The sequence below is a fragment of the Chrysoperla carnea genome, chromosome 2, assembly GCF_905475395.1.
Source record: "Chrysoperla carnea chromosome 2, inChrCarn1.1, whole genome shotgun sequence".
NCBI classification, from domain to species: Eukaryota; Metazoa; Arthropoda; class Insecta; order Neuroptera; family Chrysopidae; genus Chrysoperla; species Chrysoperla carnea.
The window spans coordinates 2,470,418-2,490,797 of NC_058338.1; the positions used below are offsets into that span (position 1 = coordinate 2,470,418).

The following is a 20,380-nucleotide window of genomic DNA, read 5'->3' on the forward strand; positions in this document are numbered from 1 at the left end:
TGTGGGATTTAGTGAATGCGATATGATGAATGATAGAGAAAACAGCCAGTGAGTTCCCTTGTGTCCTTGTCATACTCATATGTCATAATCATATGATGCATAGAGATTTTGTGACAAGGACACAGGGGAACTCACTGTCTTCTCTCTAATTTATGCGGTCAACACACCGTTTGTGCGGTCACTTTACTGCTCTTATGTTATTATCTCTATGATCAAACTTTTTACTCCTACACTCTATAAGTCCATTCTCTATGGTAGAAATAATTTGTGTCTGTGAAATAGAAAGCTTAAAAAAATGGCAAATAATTCATTTAATAATATTAATAATTATGTTTTTATCAAAGAAGAAAATATTAAACTTGAAAAAGAATTAAATTCAGAAGCAATGATTAAAAATGAACCATTAAATGACATTGTAGTGGACCCAATGGAAGTTGGGCAAATTAAAATTGAAATATTAGAAGAATGTTGCAATGATGTTGATAGTGATGGTGTTGTAAGTGTAAAACATGAACCCGTTGAGGAAAATGATGAACAATTGTGTACAATTAATTATGAAAATATTAAACGTGAAAATGAATTACAAACAGAATTTATTAGTGTTCAAGGTGGAATAGAAACTGTTTTAGAAGAACAATCATTTCCATGTGATATTTGTAATAAAACATTTACTAATCAACGTTATTTAGCTCAGCATAAACGTATTCATAGCAGAGAAAAAGTGTTTTCATGTGATATTTGTAATAAAACATTTAATCTGCAACGTTATTTAGTTCAACATAAACGCATTCATGGTGAAATAAAATCATTTTCATGTGAAATTTGTAATAAAACATTTAATCGAAAACCTAATTTAATTCGACATAAACTTGTTCATAGCGGTGAAAAAGAAGTTTCATGTGAAATTTGTGATCAAACATTTACCGATCAACGTTATTTAGTTCAACATAAACGTGTTCATAGCAGAGAACAAGAATTTTCATGTGATATTTGTAATCAAACATTTACTCAGCATTTTAATTTAGTTCAACATAAACGAATTCATAGCGGAGAAAAACCATTTCCATGTGATATTTGTAATAAAACATTTAATCAACAACGTTATTTAATTCGACATAAACGAATTCATAGCGAAGTAAAACCATTTTCATGTAATTTTTGTAATAAAACATTTACTTACAAATGTTCTTTAGTTCGACATCAACTAATTCATAGCGGAGAAAATGAACTTTCATGTGATATTTGTAATAAAATATTTTTTGACCAAACTTCTTTAGGTCGACATCAACGAATTCATACCGGAGAAAAACCATTTTCATGTGATTTGTGTGATAAAACATATACTTATAAATGGGATTTAGTAAAACATAGACGACTTCATAGTGGAGTAAAACCATTTTCATGTGATATGTGTGATAAAACATTTACTCAGAAACCTAATTTAATTCGACATAAACAAACTCATAGTTGAGAAAAATCAATTTTCATGTAATATAAATGTGCTAAACTTTATTTAATAAATATTATCTTTGTACATAAATAAAAATTCAAATAATATAAAATAAATATTATTAAAACAAATTATCTTTTTTTTTCGCTCCTTAGAAGAATAATCTTTCCTTTTAAAGGTTGTTAGAAATAATAAACTCAACCATTTATCGCTCACTCGGTCAGTGTGCATAGTGTGCTCAGTGTATTTGTGTGCACTGTTGTGTAAACTTTAGAAAGCACCCTTATACAATAAGTGTGTATGGAACCATGGAGGTTATAAAGAAGGAGAACGATCGCTATAGAAAATATTGTCCCCAAAATATGGACAAAATAAGTGAGGCGCTGGGATCGCTAGGTTGTCTCATTAAAAGCGGGCTGTTGTGCGCTAATTTCAAATCATCTATCAACGTTTAATATACGTGTATATAATATCATTCAAAGGAAAAAAAAAGCAAATAATGCAATTATTATTATTATTTATTAATTAATAAATTATAAATTATCTATTCTACTTTATAAATTCATCTCTACTACTTACAGTAGTTAAAATTTAGACCACCTTATTACTTATCATTTATCAATTAGATAGGAAAATGGCTTTCTGATAAAATTTTTCAAAATACTCCCAAAATGTCAAATCGTTCTGATCAAAAACTCATTAACAGGATTATGTCAGAAGAAGTATTGAGGCGTGACTAGGGGCGTATACATGGGAGTTGTCAAAGTCGTAGGTCAGGAGATAGGGGTTGGAAAATTTTTTCGAACCATCACAAACCGAGCAAAGTTCGATTCGCCCAGATGAGATTTTTATTGTTTAAATAAATAAAGCGTTAACTATGATTTAATTTTTATTTGTATGAATTTTGTAAACATAATTTTCAATTAGTTTGAGAATATAAGAATTTAATTTTTAAATATTATTGATAAATACATTCAATTTTGATTAAAAAAAAAACGGTTTTAATTTACAAAATGGATTCCAAAAAGCACTAATCACGCAAATTATTATTGAAAGTAAATTTTACAAGTTCCTTGAAGCCGAGTTTGAGAATCAAATTACGTCGCGTGATTACAGTTTCGGCCGTGCTGCCAATTGGGAAAAAACTTAGCCACGTCACATCGTAAGAAGGTAAACTATGTCTTAAGTGTTTTCCAGATGGCAGCACGGCCTAAACTGACCACGTGATTTAATTTTCCACTCATTATTCAAACATGAATTCAGTACACAAGGCTTCATTTTTTCTTTCAATTTAAAAGTACTGTTTTTCTTTTGAGAATTCAACTCGGAACTTGATAAAAATCATAATTGATTTTTTTCCAGAATGTTTGAAAATATGCTAAAATTCAGATGCCATTTTGCAATTAGTTAACAGTATTTCTTAATGAAAATATACCTACATTGAAAAATATCCCGAATTTTTAAACAAATAACAAATAAAAAAAAAGATTTTTACGTGATATCGTCCCAGATTTTTCTACGAAAATATTGTTCAAGTTAATCACAGTAACTAATTGAGAGACATGTAGCTTCGCTCTTGGACAATTATCCCATTATTTAACTTAGAAATAAATAAGAATTTCGGAGAAAGACAAATTCTTTGCTTCCGTGTCTTACACGGAATTTTCAGACTCCGTGAATTTTCAGAATATGACGAAAATAGCTTATCGGTTAGACGATATCACGATGAAAATAAAACTTAATATTTATAAACTTAAAGCTGAAAATATATTTAAAAAATAATTACAACCAAACAATTTAAAAAAAAATTAGATATCACAATTTTAAAATTTATATAAATACTATTTTTTATTATTATTTACAATTAACGTAATTTATTTAAAAATTTAAAATGAAGTTGAAAATAGGGCAGCCTCGAATTGGGAGACTTTATAATCAGAGATCGCACTGTAAATACAGTTTGCGTTTTGTCAAAGTAATTTTTAGCGAGCTGATAATGGCGGTCAACCAATCACGAAATAACTTTCAATCATGACAGACTTTCATTTACAGGGACTTCAGTATGACAGTATTGAAGGTATGACATGATTTTTCTCATCACTTCAGGAAAATCAGTAAAAAAAAAAACCGCAATTCGGATGGCTTCGTTATACTTCGGCTATCACCGTCGATACACTGTATCATGGAGGTTAAAAAGAAGGAGAACAATCGCTACGTGCTAAAGCATTAGCACAGCTGTCCCTGAAAAATTGTGTGTACGAAATACGACCAGCCTGAAGGGTTAAGATTGATTGCTTATTACTCTATTACTAAAAGTACTATCTTGATTCGCTTTTTCGTGGGACCAACGGCAAATAACTCACTTGAGTGTCCCCCAATTGTCTAGGTACGAAAAACTAGTTTCAACTTCATAAATAAAAATAAAATGGAGCTCTTAGCTATCTAAAAATTTTGATACTTGTTTAATACAAGTTTATTTTAATAAAAAGCAATTCATATTTGTTTATCACCAATTCGTACGAACGCTTCGCTTCCTACGACACGTTGGTGGATTCATAATTATTAAGATTAATGTCGAAGATTTTGTCGAATTAGCCGAGTATCAAATTTTTAATCATTTGATTTTGTAAAATTAATTGAGGCTTACATCTTTTAGAAATTTTCTAAGTTTATTGCACAAATTTTCCCAAGAGTTTGATAAGATAATAGAATAACATTTTCTCCGTTAAAGATTGAGCAATTTTATTTCAAAACAAACCCCTTGTGGTGCACTAGGTGATTAAGTTTGCTCGGCTTTCGAAGGCACTGTGATCTATACTCGACAATTTTTAAATAAGAACACTAGAAATTAAGGTTGTTGTCTTGCTATGTGGATAGTCTCAGAAAATTCTAAATTCCAAGTAGGTTATGTGCTTTTAGTGTTTTTTATAAGACTAGAAGATATTTGTACAACCAACGTGTCACGAAGACTTCGAAAAATAAAAAACAACGCGTACTACTATCGACCTCTACTATTCGAGATTAACTTTTTCTTTTAAATTACATTTAAAGTCTAATTTGCTAAAGTGTCTTTATAACGTGCAAATTTTAAATTCAATTCGATAGCGCAAAGTACATACAATTTATTAAAGTTTTTTTTATACATAATGCATCCTGAGAGTTGCTCCTTTTTTTTTGAGAAACAAAAACTAAAGTAAAAAAATATTAACTTAAATTTACTGTAGGTAACTCTCTATGTTCTGAGATTTGAGATTGCTAACATACTCATGTGTCTATTTTGAAAAAATAGTGGATTCTACAGCGTGCGCCAACTTTTATTTCGGTATATAAACATTGATTAACTTTGACATTAGGGAATATTAGGGACTTTAGGTCGGAGAGGTCGTCAAAGAGAGGCTGGCTCAAGTAAGTCCATCTCCTCATGACAAGAGCTGGGCAGTGACAGAGAAGATGAGACATTGTCTCCTCCACTCTCGTCACCACTGTGACAGCTCCTTCAGTAGTCATGATACACTGCCAGCGTTCAGCATGCTTGTCACCCAGCCAGTGTCCTGTGATAACCGCAACAACTTTGCGAACAGAGGCCCTTGGAAATCAAGAAATAACGACAAAAAACAACCGAATTTAAAATTTGTGGACATTTTTCAAAATAGTCAATTGAGTATTTTAATTGGTTAAAAATTTTTGTTGGGTTTTATATTCTTGATTTGATAAAAAGAATAATTACAAGAGCACTAATTTACATTTATAATATCATTTTGCTTACCTCTAATATACAGGGTGATCCAAAATTGTCGCCCCCCAAACTATAGGAGATCGCTTGCAATATTCTAGAGGATTTATTAGTCTGCTAAATTGATCTTACGAGATATTGAAATGTTTAATTTGTTGTATTTTAGAATTTTGTAAACTGTCTTCCGTCATTTGGGGAGGTGATTTTAGACCTCCGTATATAATATGCATTTATAGAGGTATTATTATTTATGTTAGGGTAGTTGTTAAATATTAATTATTAAACATACTATATAGCATGGAGGTACAGGGTTATTCGTTTATCAGTATACAACATTTTTATCAATTCCCTGAAAAAGGAAAAATAGATCTAGAATAAATATACCCATAAAAAACAATTTCAGTAAAGATTCGGAAAAATTAAGACAATTTAGAGGTGGAATTTTCTCATTTATAGTCAAATAAATCGAAAAGGAATAGTACCAATTTTCAATATTGCGTTTTCGAGTAATCGAACCATAAAATGCAACTTGAAATCTCTCGTGGAGCAGTGAGTAAATTCAATTACAGGATTAACCAAAAAGCCAAAAAACTAGCAATCCCGTGCCAACGCCATTAATCGACGCATTTTATAGATTAAATTTCCGTTTTTCTTTGGATGTTTACGGTTCCATCATGCATCTACGAAATTATGCAGAGATTGTAGGACAATGCTTCCTTACTGCGCACGACTTTTACAAGCCGATAATTTAATTGGCGAAAATCGCGATTTTTTTGCAATAAAATCGTGTTTTCTTGAAAAGTTTCCAAATTTGACTTCAGCTAGTCTCTTTTTTTTCCTTTTTAGCGCTACAACATCCTATTTTTTGTTAATTTTTTAAAAATTAATAAAAGTTAATTTTTTTGTTAAAGTTTTTTCTCGCCTCTGTACAGAAATTTTCAACTTTCGCCCCTTTGTGGAAAATGAAGTTACCGCATTCTGCCCCCTTGGGGAGAAAAATAACACACACACCACGGAAGCAAGTAAAAAATGTCTCAGATCTCATGTTTGTCATGAGATCCGTATTTTTTTTGCACCAAACTTCTCGTAATTATAGCGTTGAAAAATCGTACGTGTTTTTTTTTAACATTGAAGTATTTTACATAATATGTATCGTGTTGTATAAACTTAAATGAATAACCCTGTAGACATTGATTAAATATAATAAGGCTATAAATATTTTATTATTATTATTAATTATTAATAAATTTAGTTATTGTTATTGTATTTAATTATTATTAGTTGAATGCAGCGTCAACAGACTGATAAAAACATTGCGTTTTAGACAAAGAACTGAAACAAACGTTTCATAATTATGATGAGCTATCATTATTATTATTATATTTATATAAAAAAAAAAAAAACATTTTTAGAAATGCTGCTATAAATAATCCATCACATGGATTGAAGATGTTTTTCTCTGGACTCTTCTAATTTATACAAAATCCATTTTATTGAAAACTTATCCAAGCTTGTTGAAGCACACGATAAGTTTCAGATGCATGACGATAAATTAAATTATCTGTTTCATTAATTTTTATTAATGGAAATTTATCACCCTGTAAATAAGAAATCCAATAATATAGTCCAAGAGCTTGTTAGAGGTTTTAGTTTTACTTGGAAAAAATAATGAATACCTGCGTGTTAGTATACGACCATAATACTTCAAAAGTTGATAAAAATTGATTTAATTCGAAAAACGATGAAAAATACAAAATCCAATCACCACTAGTTTCGCTAACTTCCCGGCACGAAAACTCCTGTAAAACAAAATATCGAATACATATCTTTTTATCAACGACGATAATTACCGGCTTAGAAGCTACAAACAGTCCAGGAATGGATATGAGAAGCTTATCCTGATCACTGGAACTGTGCGCGAAAAAAGCTTAAATTATATTTGATTCAAAACTTACCAAAATACACCAACTTTGTTGTTCATCATCATTAGCTGCTGACGACGTCGAAGAAGGTATTTTAAATGATGTCAAATCAGAGATAGCTGCACACGATAATGTTTGAACACCACCATCTTGATGTTGTGAGGTGGATTGATGAGTGTCTTGTTTTTGATTTTGTGCATTAAAATTAAAACATTCTCGTACAGTCACCAAGTGTTCACTGGTTAATATTAAACTGCATGCAGACGTTGTTGATTCTTGATTTTGTTCTTCTTTTTGTGTGGGTTTTATTTCATTCAATATTTGAGTCTAGAAAATTTTTAAATACGTATTAAATTTTATGAATATTCCCTATTATTTATACAGTGTGTCCCCGGAAAGAGGTAACTACACTCACTGTCAGAAAAAGTGCCACAGTTAAAACATTCTAAGCGTACGCATCATATGTTATGTTATAATAGTAACACTTAGAATGTTTTAAAACGAGCATTTTTTGTGACATTGAGTATACATTTGTAAATTTTCTTATTTTACATTTTAAGCAAAAAAGTCTCATTCTTTATAAAAAAAAATTACTCACCCCACTAGCAGATTGTACAAAGACCTGTAACCAATCACTTGCTTCATATTCATCGGATGCAGCAAATTCTAATGATTCAGTTTTCGTAAATAATTCAAAAGTATGTGGACGTGGTCTAGGTGGGGTCCTATGTACTCCATAACATTCACCATCGTATAATTGTATCACTTTGATTGGTATACGCGTTGTAGGCGATGTAAACATGTATAAAACACCAGCCCTGTACAAGATTTAAAAATAAGAAAAGTTTTCGTTGCCAATTTAATTTATACTTTACATACTTTAAAATAAAATATCCGAATTGCCATCGATCTTCCGTTTGTGCTTTACGATACATTAAGAATCCATCATGATATGGACCTAGTGGAGTTGTATCTTTTTTTGATGATGTTAACAATTGTTCATCTTCAATGTGAACTAAATTGTAATGGTAGAAATCTTCATCCTAGTTTTATTACAAATTAAAAAATAATCATATTAAAATAATACCGACGGATCTAAGTTAGAGAGGAAGCTGTTGGAGGATCACTGTAGCGTGTAACAAGCGGATTTGATGACTGTGTTTAAATAATAAAATAAATAAATGACTTACCTTTGTAACACTTGTTTGCTGATAAATCGCATAACGTAATTGTATCATATCATTTAATGCGAATTGTTTAATCGCTGGTAATTGATAATGAATGGTTGTAGTGTTCGTATTCGATTGATTTTGATTTGTACGTATTATAAATTCTAAACAACTGATAATCTGTTGTGTTAATTTCGAATCCGCTGTTATTATAAAATAGATTAATGTTTGTCGATTATTTGTAATATAAATTGTTTGTTGATTTGGACCAATCAATATAAAATGGATCTCTTTTAATGGTATCATAAATTCATTATAATATTGATCATTATTTAATGAGAATATAAATAATATTGTATTTGTTATTAATAATAATATTGGTTTATTCTCACCAATCATGTTGTATGCACTTTGAACTTTAAATATCTATAAATCAATCAAAAACAAAAATAAATTACACTTAAAAAAATTCAAGACATTTTGATTCCTTAAAGTGATTCGGACGTCGAATGACTATTCGAGTTAGCAAATAAAAGGGAATAAACTGCCGTACGTCCTTAAATGAGCTGGCGGAACGAATGAACGTAGACCTGGTATGGGTACCGGGACACAGGGACATTCCAGGAAATTGTGAAGCCGACGAGGACTTGCCAGAAATAGCACAATGCTGCCGGACACAAGCATCAATAAATACCTGGGAGTTCCATTTGCGAACTGCAAGTTACTCTTGAAAGATGATATCCTAAAAAAGGCCAATCTTAGATGGAGGGAAGAACGTACTTGTGGTACTACAAGACAGATATGGTCTGAGTACAATCGCAGGCGTTCTGAAGTTCTCATATCACTTCCAAGGGCCTCTGTTCGCAAAGTTGTTGCGGCTATCACAGGACACTGGCTGGGCGGCAAGCATGCTGAACGCTTAGGCCTGGCAGTGTATCACGACTACTGCAGGAGCTGTCACAGTGATGACGAGGAGGAGACAATGTCTCATCTTCTCTGTCACTGCCCATCTCTTGTCATGAGGAGATGAACTTACTTGAGCCAGCCTCTCTTTGACGACCTCTCCGACCTAAAGTCAGTCGACGTCAAAGCCCTCCTGCTGTTCTTAAACAGCTCCAAATGGTTCATGGAGTAGTGGCCGGGGATAGACCAACCCATTAACGGTATCACAACGGACCCTATGGTCTAAGTGTGTCCCACCCCAGGACAGCCACTCTAACCTAAGAGTTATTCCAAAAGGTACTGTGGTAAAAATCAAAATTTTAAAATGAAATAATTCAAAATTTTACCCCGCAAGAGGCTCCAAAACTGTGTTTATTGTTATCAAAGGACTTTGAACTATTATTTACCACAAAAAATGAACATTCACCGTACTTACTCAAACAGCCGAACCACTTATCGAGTTTTAAACATATGTAAACACCCTGTATATAACTAAATAAATACTTACATGAAAATTCATTTCATCACCATTATTAATTTGTTGACACCATGATGTTTGTCGTATAATTTTCTCTTTAATCTTTTGATATTTCTGTTTCTTTTCCAATACACTCTCTTCCATTTTCTTCTCTTTACTAAACTCTTCCAACTCTTCATTAATTTCCCGATTTAATTGATTACATAATTCTTGATTCGGTTGCATTTTATCATCAATATTATATAATTGCGATAAATAATTATTCTTATTTAAGAATTTATTTGTAATTTGTTGATTTAATTTCGTTTCAAATAATTTCCGTTGTGTTACATTCCGTAAGAAACGATTGATTAATGATGTTTTTGATGTTGATTGATTTGATTGTTGATTGAGTGTTGGTGTACTGTTGCTTAATGATTTTAAATCATTATTATCTAAGGTGAGAGTGGATTTTTGGATTGAATAATGATTTGGTTTTAAATTACGTTTCTTTAATGGTGATTGTAAATGTTTGGATGAGGATGCGGTTGATTGTATTGATTTATCATAGATATCGGATATTGATTCGGTATCAGAACTCCAATCACTGTGTATTGATGATTGCATTTTACCTGGAAATTAAATAAAAATTTATCAGTAACTCTTTTATCAAAACACTCTAGCGGAATTCCACACGGTCTAAACTTACCAGTTTGTTGTTTTTTAACAGGCGTTGAAGTCAGAGAGTTTGTAACAGTTGAAGTAGCTGACGACGATTGTTGTTGATTTTTCCCATGATCCCCACCTAATAATGGAGACGATGTTGGTGTGATAGTCGTTGACGAAGTTTTACTTTCAGAACGTTTTAAAAAACTTAACTCATCCAATAACATTTGATAAATCGTTGAACTCTTTTTATTACTACTTCCAGTCGTATTCTTTGTATTCACCGATGATGCCGCTGTAGATGATGTCTGACTAGTTTCATTCTGGAAGGTACTTTGAAATTGATCATACTCATATGAATAGCTAATACCGCGATGTTCGTAAACATTGCTATCACATAAGATAATATTTTGTTCGCATTGCTGTTGATCGTATGGATAATTTGGATAAAAACCTTCGGAACGACTTAAACGTAAGTTTGGTTTTTTGTAGATTTTAATTGGACGATGTTCTACCACCGATGTCATCATTAAACTATTCTCACTCGATTCGATAATTTCTGTAACTGGTTCCTCTTCGGTGACAACATCATGAACATGGTTCATCATGTAGTTGGAGGTTTCTAAACTTTTTGAGTAAAGTGTTTCATTGCTGGAGTATGAATTCCGTTTGGAAGAAGTACCTAAAATTGTATGATAAATGGAAAATAATCAGTCGACGTCAAACCCCTCCTGCTGTTCTTAAACAGCTCCAAATGGTTCATGGAGTAGTGGCCGGGGATGGGCCAACCCATTTACGGTATCACAACGGACCCTATGGTCTAAGTGTGTCCCACCCCAGGACAGCCACTCGAACCTAACCTATGTAGTACTTACCATAAGAATATTCCGAATGCGTAGTAAAATCTTCTTGTCCTTCAGGAACACCACGTTGTGTTAACGGTACCGATGACGATAATGTTTTATAAATATTCTTTAAACTACCAAAAATATTATTTGTATCCAATAAATTCGATTCAGATATTTTTCGTGATAAATTATTCCGCCTGGAACTTGTATTCTCATGTACGATTTTCGTATCGATAACACCATGCTTTGGTTTCTTTAAACAACTGGACTTTGGAACTTTTTTAATATTCTTGATACCATTAATAATACCACCTAGTTCACAATCATCTTTAAAATCACCATCACTTGACGATGATGATGACATTGAGCACGAAGAATCGTCTAAACTCATCGATGAACTCGATGAATTCGAGATAATATTTTGTTGTGGATATAAATATGTGCCTCCGCTATACAAGAATAACAAATCGTTTTATAGATTTGTAGAAAATTATTAATCCCTAACCTAACCCTAATCGAGTAATCGTTAGCGAATTGACTACTACTTTCCACAAAGGCCTTTAGGTCTTTCTCTATAAATGTAAATGCCAGGCTGTAGCGAACTTTGAGATTGAAGATCGAAGGCCAAAATTAGGCTAACAGCCTTATGTATTCTAATTGAGATCGAATTCTCTATAGTGGTGAAAACTTGCGAACAAAAAGATCTTAGAGACTTGGTTGAAAGCCAAAGTCAAGCCGAAGATTTCCAAGATTTGAGGTATAAATCAAAGTATTTATTCCAGGGATGACAAATCAATGGCACGCGGTATAATATTTTGGGCACGCCACCGATAACAAAGTTCACTATAAAGTATTATATTACGAATTAACGCTAATTTAACTTAACCATAGAAAAGATTCAAAATTAACCCGTTAGCTAACGATTAATCGATGAATTTCCAACAAACAAAAAAAACATCTCTGTATTTTACTTACCTACTACCATTATTTGTTGTAATTATTTCAGATTTCACATCACGTTCGTACACATTATTACGATTATAGCATGAAGAATCGCCTTCAGCTGCCCAACTATACCGTCCCAGCACAATACCATTCTTATGAAGAGTATGTTCATTATAGAAACCATCAGAACATTGTCGCGTAATAAAACCACGATCAATATGAATATCATCGATTTTCGTACTATTTAAGATGTCTTCGTGAAAAGAAACACGTTTCTTGGGTGTGTCTTGTGATTTGATTTTCTTTCGTCGTTGCCGTCGGTATACAATTTGATCGTCAATCATTGGTGTGATTATTGATGTTTGCATTGGATCTTCATTATTATCTGTAAAAAAGTCATCCCTTTCAGAGAGGATATCTCGAAAATTTGACGATAAATTGGTCAAATATTAGTTCCTTTTTTTCCAGTAGTTATCTCAAAAAGTTAGAGCCTAAATAGCCGAGCGGTCTAAGACGTTTTTCCTTGACTGTTTGTCGATTTAGGCTTAGGTTGCGAGTTCGAATCCAGGCAGCGGCAGTGTGAACAATGATTAATGAGTGCGGTAGAATTGATCACATTGTCGTCGGTTGGATAAGAACGAAGTAACCGACTCCACTCACATCAAAATGTAATTTTAGATATGTTTGTAATTAAATAAATAAAGATTAACAAATAGTGATGTGGGTGGCCTCTGTTATAGGCGTATATGTCATAGAAACGAAGGTTAAACCCCATTATTATTATTATTAGTTATCTCAAAAACTGAACATTTTAATTAGTCAAAAAGCTCTGGAGCCGCGATTTTTTTGTTTCGTTTGAAAAGTAATTTAATGGGGAGTGTTCTTAGCTATGTTTCAAGTGCGAGTTTAAGGTTCTGTACCCAGAAAAACTAAAAAATAGGCGATGATCCTCAAAATCGGTTCAATTTGGAGAAGCCTCTAAGAAAGAGAGTAATTTACTGGAGAGTGTTCATAGATACGTATCAAGTGCGAGTTCAGGGTTCCATACCCGAAAAATCTCTCGGGGGTAGTGTCCGAGCGAAGCTTCGGCTTTGGCTTCGGCCACCTTCGGTCAAAAAAACCACCTTCAGTCAAACATTCGGCTTCGGCCTGAATTCAGGCCGTTACATTCCTGGGTTGGATTATTCTAAAATTTAGAAAATCTAAAAACTCAATTAAACGTACCTCCTTTAGTTTCCAGTTGTTCACTTTCGTTAGGCGGTGGTGTTAATGGTTTTTCCAATTTTGTTTCACTAAATGGCTCTTCTAATTTTGTTTCTACCGTTTCCACAACTTTTTTTTCTTCGATAACTTCCTCGACAACATTACGCGTGACATCCGTTCGACTATGTTTCATAAAATCGTTGGGTACTGACTGTGAATACATTTTCCAGTCATGACTCGGTGGTGTAGTATTTTGATTAACAATATCACTTGTTGTCATTAAAATCTGTGGTTCAACTTGTAGTAATTCATTATTCGGGATATCTTGCACTGTTTTCACATCGGTGGTGGTAACTTGAAAATCTTTATTTAATATAACAGAAATTCGATGAGAGTTTTCATCGTTTTCTTCCATGGAACGTATCATGTACGTTTCATCACTTTTGTCAATAAAATCATGACCACTCATTGACATCAATGATGCCATATCACTCTCACTATCCAATAGTTGGACGCCAGAATCACCTGGCGATGCCAAACTGGAGGACAATGAATGTGTGCTGGACGACATGATTTCACTATTCACAATATTATATGCACCAGGTGGTGATGGGTAAACATTTTGTTGTTTATCTTTTGACATTTTCATTTCTTTGTCAAGAGATATGTCAAACGTTTTTTGCGTGTTTGACAACATTTAGAATAAATTTTTTGTTACGTTATCACATTTAAAACTAATTTTAGATTTTCAAGTTGATTTTGGTTTTTAATTTAAGTTTTTATTTAGTTTTATTTATATTTCAATTCATTTTTTAACCCATCCAATGGCGACATATTTATGTTTTGGCCATTTGACATTTCATTGATTGGTTTACAAATACTTACATGCATACATGCCACAAACGTACGTCTTTATGCTAAATCGCTTACTTTTGTATTTCTTTGTTAACATTTATTGCTAATTTTTCTGATAAATTTCGATTTTTGCCCCAATTTCCTAGATCAGTTTTTTGTATTTTTAAAATACGTATTTTCGACTATCGTCATCGTCATCATCAGTAAGAATTAGCTAGTGATTACTCTTATTATGAATGTTACTCTTTGCTAATTTGGTGGCGGACTGCAGTCTGGATATAAATATGTGCCTCCGCTATACAAGAATAACAAATCGTTTAATAAACGTGTAGAAAATTAAGTGAATCGTTAGCGAGTTAACCACTACTCTCCACGAACGCCTCTAGGTCTTTCTCTATAAGTGTAAATGTCAGGATGTAGCGATCTTCGAGGTCGAAGAACAAAGGACAAAGTCAAGCTAACCAGATAAAGACCTTCTTTATTCTAATCGAAATAGAATTCTCTATAGTGAACTTGAGAACGAAGAGATCTTATAGACCGATTGACAGCCAAAGTCAAGCCGAAGACTTCCAAGATTTGAGGTATAAAAAAAAGTATTTATTCCAGGGATGGTGTAAACGCCAAGGAGTAGCGACTTTTGAGGTCGAAGATTGAAGACCAAAGTCAGGCCAACGACCTCTTTGGTCTTTCTTTATAAATGTAAACGCCAGGGAGTGGGGAATTTTTTGATCGAAGATCGAAGATCAGAAGAAAAATCATGCCAACGGCATCTGAGGAAAAAGCTAATTAAAGCATTATATTTTTCAAATAATATTAATAAAATTTTTTAACTAACTACCTAAGACAAATTATAAACATTATCATTAAATTTAATTATTATCATTAAATCCGGACATACAATAATTAATAATTTCAGATAGTTTCGGTAGTGGCTAATTAAAGAAGTCATTACCGACTGACATTTTCAAAAAAGTTTGTTTCCATAATGTCCCACAAGTCACAAGTGCACTTGTTGAAAGTGAAATAGTTGGTTTTATATTTGTGGGTAGACACTTTTTAAAAAAAGCTATTGAGACATTCAGGCTTCCGTACATACATGGTATGTTTAAAATTCCTGCATAATATCCAGGGTGAATATATAAAGCTCAGTGAAATTTTATGTATCTATTCAAGAGAACACAGCTAACCTGTGAACTCTAACGGAGTGGATTATTTAGAATAACATCTACTGTTCATTATTGTGCTTCGATTAGATCGGAACTGTTCGCAGACAATCACAAATAGTCTGAAATCATTTGTGTATTGATATTTGACAATACGAGGTACGTTATTAATTTGTTTGTGGTATAAACAACATGGACGAAGACCCAATTGGCAGGGAGCGGAGTATAGAGTGGGGACAACTGAATCGATCTCAGCGCTCGATGTGGTCAAATTTTCGTCAAATCATGCTTTTATTATAAATAAACACGTGAAATTTGAATAAAAAATGGTTCATAATAGTTGTTGTGTTGTTAATTGTAAAAATACAGGTAGAAATAGTAACTGTAAGTTTTATTCATTTCCAGTAGCTAAGTGGAAAGTGGATAAAAGAAATAAATGGATAAATGCAGTGAGGAGAAAAAAATAAGTAGTGTATAACCTTATTCTGTAGCATGTCAAATCAGAGTAGTGTATGTTTTACTCCAAAAGTAATATTTATTTTTTCAACATAAAAAATATTTGCATTCAAATAAAATTAATGAGTAGAAATAATTGAAACTTAAAGATCTATAAAAAAAAATTATACATTGTAAAAATAGATAAAAATATTATGTTCGAATCAATTAAAATATTTTGTGTGTGATAGACTAGAATAATAAAATGTTGTTGCCTGAAAATCATTATTAAATACATATTGAAAATTGTTACAAACTCAGATACGATTCACAATTTAATTATCATTAATTTTTCTCATTTTATTTAAGATAATGTTATCAATCACCAACAATTTTACAAATTTTTACTATTGCAGTTGTCATGTTTCATATTTGTAAACATTTCACTGGTTAACCTCAGATGATTTAAAAAAATTGTTTTATATAATCATTAACCTTACTTTTTTCATCATTATAACTTTTTGACACTTCGTATACTTAAAAAACACAATCACATTGTTTTATAATTGATATAATAATTATAAATAATTTTTTAAAACTATTTATTTTATTTTTGTATGAATTTTACATGTATCCTACTATTGTCGAGCATGATTTTATGTAACCATCAGATGTCGTTTTCGTCGCGCTCGGTGCCAATAAATGTCGGTAAGTATGCCTTGATTGCCAATTGTGTTTTTTTTAAAAGCAAAATAACGATACAATTATTTTTCAAAGATAATAAAATGCTTCTTGACGATAGCAGTAATATAATAATTGGCGCGGAAACAATGGAATATCGTTCATGGGATTATGGCTCTACCTTAATTTTAATACAATTATACAAACGTTATTACGATAAACTTGGAAGCTATAATGTGAAAAGTTTAAAAAAAATGTGGGAAATTATATCGCAATGTTTTATTAAAGAATATAATTTAAATTATTCACCAAAACATTGTGAAAATCGTTGGCGTGTTTTAGAACGTAGTTTTCGTAAATATAACGATGTTAATCGTCAATCGGGACGTAAACGACGTCATTTTGAATATGCCGCGGAAATGGAAAGTTTATTAAAAAATAAAAAGTATGCAGCATCATCGAGTTTAATGGGCACATCGATGGAGAGTCAACTTAGGGATGATGATGTTTTATTGGATGATTCGAATTCATCATCCTCGACAACGAATTTGAATGAGAATTTACGGATTGGTAGGAATATTATGGGAGCATCGACATCTGTTGCTTCAAAACAAATGTTATTTAAAAATCGATTAAAGAAGAGTTCTTTAGAGGCATTGCGTATACAATTTAAAAATTATCATTCTCAAAAATTAGATTTAAAAAGACAAGAATTAGATGAAATTAAGCGTAAAAATAATATTTTGGAAGAGAAAAATCAAATTTTAAAACAATATTTACTTTATAAACTTGATTTGTTATTAGATGAATAAAATCTGTACTTAATTTAAAAAACAAAAAAGATTTTTTTATTTCATATTCCTTATTTCATATTCTCCCAAAAACCTTATGTCAAATAAATAAAGGTGTATTCTCATTTCATGTTGACGTTTGACGCTGATTTTGAGCGTCAAATTAAGTCACGTGATCAGTTTGTAAATCTATGTATCAAGGATGTAGACAGGAAAATAGGATAAATAGAAGTAAACAATTATTCGAATTCATTAAATTTTATTTAAGTTAAATTTCTAAGTTTAATTCATTACCTATGTCTTTGTGTAATTTTCTGGGGGTGGAGGTGGTCGAAATTGTAAAGCAATTAACAAATATGTTAATAAATTATTACTTATCTGAAATAAAATTATGATTAATATTTGAAACGGTTATGAGTTGCGTTCATAGACTAAGTTAACATAGACTGCTTATTAAATCTGTCACGTAATAGACCGTTTAAACTAAGTCTATGGATCCTTTGTGTACTCTATGAATTTCTATGAATGTGATGACATGAATGACTGACGCCATTTTTTAAACGGTTTGAATCTTTGCTAACAATTGTTTTGTCTTGTTACCATTAAAGTCAACTAACTTAATTAATATCAACGTTCAGCTGTTAAGAATTACCAATTTAGCCAATACTCCTTCAATATATGATTATTACTTACCGATGATAGTAAGTCCATTGTTATTCCAACAACTCCATTAGGGCTAAATTTAAGGTCTAAGCAACGTAATCGTTGAATAAATAGTTTAACTTGTCGATATTCAGCAGGATTATTTAATCGCGTTGCAAATTCATAAAGTATGCGAATTAAATTTTTATACTGCAAATAAGTAATTTTAATTTTTATGCAGATGGCAGCACTTATCAGTTTACACTGGGCTTGTACCAATTTTCAAAGAATAGTTGAGAGAAAAAATAAGCTGCAGTTGAAATCATGTTTAAATCCGAATATTCTGCGTAAATAAATGTGGGTGTCTTTCGCCGAAGCCATCCTACAGAGTTTAATATCTTCCCTCATATATTCTTGCCCTAATAATTCTATGGAGCCGGAGAATAGAAGTAAGGAGGATAATCATAATTTATCAAAAAGTGTCCATCGAAAACCAACAAATAAGGATAGCATTTCTATAGAAAAACTGTATGTTTTAAAAGAAGTGCTCGAAGTAATTAAAATAAGAGAATGATCTAAAAAAGTTATTAGAAAAGGATAGAGAAGTTTACATCAATCACCCTTTTGCTACATAAGCGCCATTCTGGTCAATTTTAGAACTGTTATTTGATGTTTTCTCCTTACCTCTACTCTTCATCCATACCATCTTCTTACCATCAATTTGACAGCAAATACCTACCTCTGTATTAAATGAAGCACCAGCATTTATAAACATAATTAATCCAATTATACGCCATAATATAAAACTCCAATGAATTACAATAAATATACCAATATTATCAATAAATTCACTATATCGAATCAATACCACTAAATTATAACAATTTAATAATATAGCAAATAATTCAATACTCATAAAAATGAGTAAACATGGATTTAAACTTTCATTGAATTTATCAAATGTTTTACAAATATAATCGTGAATATATCTTAAACGATCTAATAAATTAAGAATCGATAATTTTGATGTATTCGATATGAATTCGGTGTTATGTGTTTGATGATTTTTACATGATTTACGATTTATAAATCCAAAAAACATATATCGTGATGGAATTTCATCGACACCTTTCAATAATGGATGCACTTGCTGGTAATTTGTAACTAATTTCGTGATATTATTAAAACATGAAAACATACAAGATGACGTTAGTATCATTTGCATAAAGAGTAAGTATAATGATATTGGAATATTGATAATTAATTTTAAAATAATTTCTTCATAATCCATATCCGTTAAAAATAATAAAAATAAGAATTCAAAAATAAAAATCAATATTAGAATAATCCCAACACCATATTGAAGGAGTCGTACACTGTTCAAAGATTTTTCACATAATATACCACTGATCTCTTGTAATCGTAGAACAGTATTTAAAGCGTCAGCCATTTTAGATGCACGTATTACACATGTCAAAATTAATACAAGTGTTGATATTGAGGTTAAGAGATCATTAATATGCGTTAAAATATACGGTAATAATAACTTTGAGAAATTATTTTGGAATATATTATATATAGCTCGTATTGGTATTAAACTGATACATATTGAATAAATACACCATAATTTTGAGACTTTATAACAGCACTTGTTATTTTTATTGTGTGTCCATTGAATTGGAAATATTGAAAATATGCGACATAATGAATATGCAAAACGCATTTGTTTGCAATAACAAATATCTTTATTACGAGGTTTCATCATTTTATTATGGCGTTTGACAATCAATTAATAAATCAAACTCTAGTAATTTATTTCATGGATTGATTTAATTAAGTGCGTTTTTGTATTAAATACCATGAAAGGCTCGTAGCTGTTGAATTCAGCCATTGCCAAAAGAGTTAATTTTTTTAAATTGATTAATCGCGTGTTTCTAAATTCTATGCTTTAAAGTAGCTGACCCTGGAAGTAAATAAAAAAAATATCGTTTTCGTATGCACTGGATTAGTCAGATGTTAAAATATTTTGAATGATGTTGGATTTTGACTACGGATCATAAAAACAATTATGATAATTTGATTGATATCTCTTGAAAATGTTATTAACATTTGAATTTGATTTAATAACTGATAAATTCTTATCTCTATAATTACAATAACGACTTTTGAATATAAATCGATATTATATAAACAAAACATTATGGCTGTTTTACACCACACAAGAATACAAAAAAACGCTGACAATTTTTGTGTTTTTGATGAAAATAGCCATAAAGATTATGGTTAATATTTTATTCGCTTATACATGTATAAAATTCTATGATTAGTGGGGTTCCCCGTTCTTCTTTTATGGTGCCAGTTTTATAATCTCTATAGTACTGTTAGTTTCGCCAAGTTTACTCTCGCTTACGGTACGTCATAATACTTGATTCTTTATGGGTAATGTATTAAAGAACAACAACGTATTAAAGATTAGTT

At 31.3% G+C, this 20,380-nt stretch overlaps 3 protein-coding genes across 3 annotated transcripts; 2 read left to right on the top strand and 1 right to left on the bottom strand.

Moving 5' to 3' along the window:
• Positions 1-385: 385 nt before the first annotated feature.
• Positions 386-1,471, top strand: LOC123294186 (zinc finger protein 695-like). Its single transcript, XM_044875292.1, has 2 exons — positions 386-992; positions 1,278-1,471. The coding sequence occupies exons 1-2, from the start codon at positions 386-388 to the stop codon at positions 1,469-1,471; spliced, it is 801 nt and encodes a 266-aa protein (XP_044731227.1).
• A 5,134-nt stretch (positions 1,472-6,605) lies between these two features.
• Positions 6,606-14,142, bottom strand: LOC123294189 (serine-rich adhesin for platelets). The gene is made up of 11 exons (XM_044875297.1): positions 13,357-14,142; positions 12,163-12,517; positions 11,215-11,636; positions 10,383-11,021; positions 9,725-10,305; positions 8,296-8,700; positions 7,985-8,148; positions 7,704-7,923; positions 7,139-7,432; positions 6,860-6,982; positions 6,606-6,781 (listed from the first exon to the last, which is right to left on the bottom strand). Exons 1-11 carry the CDS (start codon positions 14,030-14,032, stop codon positions 6,674-6,676), a joined length of 3,987 nt encoding a protein of 1,328 aa, XP_044731232.1. The 5' UTR covers positions 14,033-14,142; the 3' UTR covers positions 6,606-6,673.
• Positions 14,143-15,461: 1,319 nt separating this feature from the next.
• Positions 15,462-17,277, top strand: LOC123294190. The gene is made up of 4 exons (XM_044875298.1): positions 15,462-15,557; positions 16,484-16,496; positions 16,566-17,172; positions 17,274-17,277. The coding sequence occupies exons 1-4, from the start codon at positions 15,546-15,548 to the stop codon at positions 17,275-17,277; spliced, it is 636 nt and encodes a 211-aa protein (XP_044731233.1). The 5' UTR covers positions 15,462-15,545.
• Positions 17,278-20,380: the final 3,103 nt, after the last annotated feature.